The 7,106-nt window shown below is 40.4% G+C and overlaps 1 protein-coding gene across 1 annotated transcript in view; it reads left to right on the forward strand.

Annotated features, from left to right (window-relative positions):
- The window catches only part of dock10 (dedicator of cytokinesis 10), a 107,871-nt gene that overhangs the window by 73,595 nt on the left and 27,170 nt on the right, over window positions 1-7,106 (forward strand). The window contains exons 27-32 of the mRNA XM_037677796.1: window positions 2,823-2,894; window positions 2,978-3,124; window positions 3,224-3,307; window positions 3,413-3,509; window positions 4,744-4,922; window positions 5,433-5,549. Coding sequence (XP_037533724.1) covers window positions 2,823-2,894; window positions 2,978-3,124; window positions 3,224-3,307; window positions 3,413-3,509; window positions 4,744-4,922; window positions 5,433-5,549 — 696 coding nt within the window. The remainder of the gene's footprint in view (window positions 1-2,822; window positions 2,895-2,977; window positions 3,125-3,223; window positions 3,308-3,412; window positions 3,510-4,743; window positions 4,923-5,432; window positions 5,550-7,106) is intronic.

Consider the following 7,106-nt stretch of genomic DNA (forward strand, 5'->3'; position numbering starts at 1 on the left):
TCTTGCTTTGTCCTAAACTCTCTAACCTACGTAATTTTAACAACTTAGTAGTCCCTCGTTTATCGTGGGGATCCGTACCCTATATATATAAATATAGGTGTTTTAAACCCCTTCCACACTCACTCTTGCAATATTCTAAACAATGTTTCTAAATGCTCTAAAAGAGCACATCATGTCATGAACTCTGCTCTCGGCCACGCCCACTTCGCTGCAGAACGGAGATCGACAAAGGAGGGAGGAGGAGCGACAAGAGAAAGTTTCTCCTGCATTGTGGGCTGCACACAGGTGCAGCAGGTGCTAAATAATTTAAAATAATTTATTTTAAGTACTAACTGGATTCCAAAAAAGTTGGGACACTAAACAAATTGTGAATAAAAACTGAATGCAATGATGTGTAGGTGCCAACATCTAATATTTTATTCAGAATAGAACACAAATCACAGATCAAAAGTTTAAACTGAGAGAATGTATCATTGTAATGGAAAAATCTGTTGTTTTCAAATTTCATGGTGTCAACATATCCCAAAAAAGTTGGGACAAGTCCATTTTTACCACTGTGTGGCATCCCCCCTTCTTCTTACAACACTCAGACACCTGGGGACAGAGGAGACCAGTTTCTCAAGTTTAGAAATAGGAATACTCTCCCATTCATGTCTAATACAGGCCTCTAACTGTTCAATCGTCTTGGGCCTTCTTTGTCACACCTTCCTCTTTATGATGCACAAAATGTTCTCTATAGGTGAAAGATCTGGACTGCAGGCTGGCCATTTCAGTACTCGGATCCTTCTCCTACGTAGCCATGATGTTGTGATTGCTGCAGAATGTGGTCTGGCATTATCGTGTTGAAAAATGCAGGGTCTTCCCTGAAAGAGATGACGTCTAGATGGGAGCATATGTTGTTCTAGAACCTGAACATAGTTCTCTGCATTAATGGTGCCTTTCCAGACATGCAAGCTGCCCATGCCACCTGCGCTCATGCAGCCCCATACCATCAGTGATGCAGGCTTCTGAACGGAGCGTTGATAACAACTTGGGCTATCCTTGTCCTCTCTGGTCCAGATGACATGGCGTCCCAGTGTTCCATAAAGCACTTCAAATCGTGACTCATCTGACCACAGAACAGTCTTCCATTTTGCCACACTCCATTTTAAATGACCCCTGGCCCAGTGCAAACGTCTGGGCTTGTGGAGCTTGCTTAGAAATGGCTTCCTCTTTGCACTGTAGAGTTTCAGCTGGCAACGGCGGATGGCACAGTGAATTATGTTCACTGACAATGCTTTCTGGAAGTATTCCTGAGCCCATTCTGTTATTTCCTTGACAGCGGCATTCCTGTTTGAGGTGCAGTGACGTTTAAGGGCCTGGAGATCACGAGCATCCAGTAGAGTTTTACGGCCTTGATCCTTACGCACAGCGATTGTTCCAAATTCTCTGAATCTTTTGATGATGTTATGCACGGTTGATGATGATAACTTAAAAGTCTTTGCTATTTTACGCTGGGTAACACCATTCTGGTATTGCTGCACTATCTTTCTGCGCAAAAATGGTGGAATTGGTGATCCTCTTACCATCTTGGCTTCTGAGAGACACTGACACTCTGAGAAGCTCTTTTTATACCCAATCATGTTGTCAATTGACCTAATTAGTGTTAACTGGTCTTCCAGCTGTTCGTTATATGCTCAATTTCCTTTTTCCAGCCTCTTATTGCTACTTGTCCCAACTTTTTTGGGATTTGTTGACACTGTGAAATTTTGAATCAACATATTTTTCCTTTAAAATGTTACATTTACTCAGATTAAACTTTTGATCTGTCATCTATGTTATATTACGAATAAATTATTGACATTTGCCATCTCCACATCATTGCATTCAGTTTTTATTCAGAATTTGTTTAGTGTCCCAACTTTTTTGGAATCCAGTTTGTAAAAATTCCATGTGGCTCATCCATCAATCAGCCAATTGTATGTCATGTTCAATCTTATTTTTGAAAAACCGCAATAGAGTGAGTCCGCAAAAAAATGAACCGCGAAATAGTGAGGGAGTACTGTATATGTACTGTACAGTAGTTACACGTACGCACTGCAAAAATTTTATATGGCTACCAACCAGCCATGGTCTGGTTCTGGTCCAGTTCTGATCAGCTCTCTGCAGCCCTTGAGCACCAAGACGCTTTTAGAGCGAGCCAGACCTTCGGATAGCCAGCACAAAACCACACAATGGTCCCAATCGAGTCTAAATCCGGATTAAAAAAGTCCCGGTGATCTCCAGTGAAGAAACCAAACCTCCATGTAACATCTCCATACTTGAGAGGTCTCATGGGCCGACAAGCAGCACTCAGATTGACTGATGAGGCTGGAAGTCCAGTTCTGGTCCAATTCCCGGTCAGTTCCGTATTGCTCTCTGCATCCACTTAGAGCCGAAGTCACTATGAATAAGGACCAAATTTTTTTGGATCGAATCAGAACTTCCCTCCATTTCAGCAGAAAGCAACGTCCAGAAGCACTGTTGGCTTCTGGGTAATGCAGTCCTTTTGACTGGTGATACAGTATAGGCTTATTAAGAGAACAAACACTACAAAGTGGCGGCGCCTGTCCAAAGTATATTTTTCTGTTAACTTTTTACTGTGTCCCATACTGTCCCAATCACATGAGTGATATTAAAATTGACAATCGTGCGTCTTGTACAATCTTTTTTTTTGTATGTGTTTACAATCTTACTTTGAAAAACCGCGAAAGAGCAAACCCGCAAAAGTCAAACCATGAAGTAGCGATGGACTACTGTATATATGTGACAAGCGTAAGCATTTTGGTCTTGTCTGGTTTCAGTTCTCCTGGTTCTTCTTTGAGCTCATCGTCAAGTCCATGGCCCAGCATTTGGTTGACTCTGACAAGGTAAAGGTAAGGTGTGACACGTCAGTTTGGGCTCATCTCGTTCACCTTTTTGTTGTGCATTACGATGACTGTTTCATGTTGTACTTCAGCTGCCAAGGCCACAGCGTTTTCCCTCCTCCTACCTGAGCCGTGTGGAAACGTTGGTGGAGACGGTGTCTGAACATATCTTCTGGAAGTACAAAGAGCTGGCAGAGGAAACACGCAGCGCCAACTTAGCTGTGGCAGCTTTTGTCAAGGTATGTGCAAAAACATTGAGTCTGTATCATCGGTTGGACTATTATGCTAACTCTTTACTGATGCTGAATTGGATCCCTCGTTTGTCTGTCTCTTTGCAGCGCTGTTTCACTCTGATGGACCGGGGCTTCACATTCAAACTGATTAGCAACTACATCAACATGATCACTGCTACAGACAGCAAGGTAAACAAATGTACTCAGGATTATTAAAGGTAAAGAATAAACTTGAACTTTGCAACTACACAAAGACAAACATACTTTTCAGTATATTTTTTGTGGAATTATTAGGTCCTCTGTGAGCTGAAATTTGAATTCCTGAGAGAAGTGTGCAACCATGAGCATTACATTCCTCTCAGCTTGCCCTTACCTTCTGCTCGAATCACAGGTAGGAAGACAAATATATCCTTTAGATCTCTGCCATGTTGGTGGTGTCCTGATACCAGCCTCAAATACACATACTTGTACTCATTAAAGCACCTCAGTACTTCAAATCAACACCACTTTCATGCTTGGTGATGTCATCGCCTCTTCCTCTAAACAAGGAACTGAAGGCAAAAAATAAAAAAAGTCCATAGTTTGAAAATATTTTCAGATTTACACAGGTGATGATAAGACAGTAGACTATTTTAAGTCTTCTTAAGAAAATAATTGTGCTTCAAGGTCAAGGTTCTTTATTGTCATTCACATCACATGTAGCACATGTGGAACAAAATTGTGTACAGGGTCCCAGTTACATCCAATAATAGCAAAAATATAAAGTGCAAAAAGAAACAGTAAATAAGGAACTAAGATATACGGTAAATGAACGCCAAACGGTACACTGAAAGATCTAAGATATACACTAGTCACTAATAGTGCAAAACAACACACCGAACAAGAGCAGCACAAACATGAATCTTTGTGGGTGGATGACTACGAATGAATGAATACAGCAGCATGAAATAAATCAGCAGCATGGATAATCAGCAGCACATCTCAACAATCAAAGTTGCATTACAGTGATTTTTTTTTTTTTACAGTGATAATCCTGATTAGGGATTTAAGAGTCTAAGAGCTTCGGGGTAGAAGCTGTTCCTCAGTCTAGTGGTTCTAGTGTTAATGCTCCACTTTCTAAAGTCATTGTATAATGTTTAAATTTTGACTCATTAACTACTTGGTAGTTAATACTTGTGGTGCTCAGAATCAGTAATCAGTATCAACAAGTACTCAAACGGAAGTACTTGTGCTTGTACTTTGTCTGGAAAAAAATAGTATTGGGACAGTATTCATCAAGTAGTGCATGCTCTCATCCATTTATTAACCCTCTGTCAGTCTTTTTCTTTTTCTGTCTTTTTCTTTCTCCTCATTTTATTCATCCATGTCAGACCATGCATCCCCAGAGCCACAAAGCACTCACGGTAAATACTCGTTCTTTTTGCACAAGTGTGTGCACTTTGTCCCATTATTTGTTCACTGTACCCAGATGTCTCCTCAGAAATAGATAAAATATTAGAAGTTTTTTCAGTAATGTCTTTCTGAGAAGTAATGGAGTGACTGTTGGACTGATTTACATCCATCCAGTTTTCCACATCAAAGTTTATGTGCAACTTAGTGCAAATCTATCTAACTTTTCTCCTTAGCTTCAGTGCCTGAGTACAACCTGACCGGAGAGTTCTGCAGGAAGCACTTCCTGACTGGCCTGTTGCTACGGGAACTGGGTCTGGCTCTCCAGGACGAGCAGGACCTGAGACATCTCGCCTTGGCCACCCTAAAGACTCTAATGGCCAAACACTCTCTGGATTCACGCTATGCCACCAAGGTATTTAATCTGGAAAACTAAACGGCATTAAAAATGAGTCAGTAGTGCACAGCAGAAATCCTTCCATTATGACTCATCCATACAAACAAGCATCCACACACACACTCACATGAGACTGATCATAGCAGCTGCAAGCAACATTGTGATAGTCTTAAAGAATGCTGGGAATTATGTAGATTAGATCAAGTCTGTAATCTGCTATGGAATAAACACTGGAAACCACAGTAGGACTGTAGTCCAATGAGAAAATAAACTGGAATGGAAGGAAAATTAAAAGTAGGGATTGGATAGTACATTGTGTAAATTATATGTAGAATATATTACATTTGAGTTTTCATCTCTTGTTAATCATTTATAATCACTAAATCTTGAGAATTTTAACTCTACTTGTCATAACATTCTAATATTACATCTTATATGTGCACTACTTCCTATCTTTGTCCAAAGACAAACAGTTTGTCAGTTTAAAAGTCCCATTAAGTGATGTAGTTTTCCTTGATGTATTTCCAGGAGAAGCAGGCGAGAATAGCATCCCTGTACCTCCCTCTGTATGGACTGATCCTGGACAACATGCCTCGGTTCTTTCTCAGGGAGCTTTTTCCCATCTACTTCACTTCTAGTGACCAAGTAAGAGCCACCCTGAAGAATGGAGTTTACGGTTTCCTGCAAATCATGATTGCAGCGATTATAAACGTTATTGTAGCACAACGATCGAGAATCTGTGAAAGCAGTTCTGTTCAGGGAGTTGGTGACAGATTGCATAACTTTATATTATTGTTGGATGTGAATGGGATTTGCTGCTTATTCACATCAGCAAAGTTGTCTAAATTAATGAGGTTTAAGATTACCGTATTGTACTGGCCTTTAAGTGGCGCCTATTTACCTAATTTGCATACCCTGCGACTTATACGCTGAATCGACTTATTTATGGATTTTTTTCCTATATTTATAAACCAATTTTTGGCTGAGATATGATCATTTTCATTAATTCTGACATTGAAAATATTGAACACTACCATTTTCAGCCGCTAGATGGCACTCGAGAATTATGGCATGCCGTTGTGTCATGTAATAGGTAAAAGTGGCTATTAATGACACAATCGGCTTGCTATAGCCTTCCACCTTTGTCCAGCTCCGGGATCATGCCTGGAGCAACCATCAAATCAGCTTCATTTTGCTGCGCCACCCTGGCAAAATGCAGCTTATTTGACCATTGGAGTGCATTTATTAAGTAAAAGTTCAACTGAGACATACCTTTACTATAAAGTCAAGCAAGCAAATAATTGTTTTAGGTGCTTATCTTGTTAAATTTTGAAGAAATGCACATCATTCCTCCTACCTGATTTCCTCCCTCTGCAAACCAGGAGCACCGAGGCAGCAAATACTTTTGAAATGCAGCTGATTTGACCGTCAACGTGCATTTTTTAAGCAAAAATGAGACTGAGACACACCTTTACTACAATTTCGAGCAAACAAATAATTGTTTTTAGTTGGTTATCTTGTTAAATTTCGAAGAAATGCACAGCTAGTCATCTCTCTGGCCCACATTGCTGGGTTGTCAACAGTGACGCGAAACAAACAAGACGCATTAACTGTGATGCATAATAGGTGCGACATATGTGACAAAGTGACACATTTATGGATTTTTCTAAATTATTAGACATTTTTGGACTGATGCGACTGATGCGACTGATAAAACTGATGCGACTGATATGACTGATGCGACTGATATGACTGGTGCGACTGATGTGACTGATATGACTGATATGACTGATGCGACTGAAGCGACTGATACGACTGATGCGACTGATATGACTGATATGACTGATGCGACTGATGCAACGGATGCGACTAATGTGACTGATGCGACTGATGTGACTGATATGACTGATGCAACTGATGCAACTAATGTGACTGATATGACTGATACAAATGATGCGACTGAGATGACTGATATGACTGATATGACTGAAGCGACTGAAGCGATTGATACAACTGATGCGACTAATGTGACTGATATGACTGATATGACACATGCGACTGATGCGACTGATGTGACTGATACAACTGATGAGACTGATACGACTGATATGACTGATGCGACTGATACGACTGATGCGACTTATATGACTGATATGACTGATATGACTGATATGACTGATGCGACTGATATGACTGATATGA

The sequence above is a fragment of the Nematolebias whitei genome, chromosome 6, assembly GCF_014905685.2.
Source record: "Nematolebias whitei isolate Nwh7 chromosome 6, NemWhi1, whole genome shotgun sequence".
NCBI classification, from domain to species: Eukaryota; Metazoa; Chordata; class Actinopteri; order Cyprinodontiformes; family Rivulidae; genus Nematolebias; species Nematolebias whitei.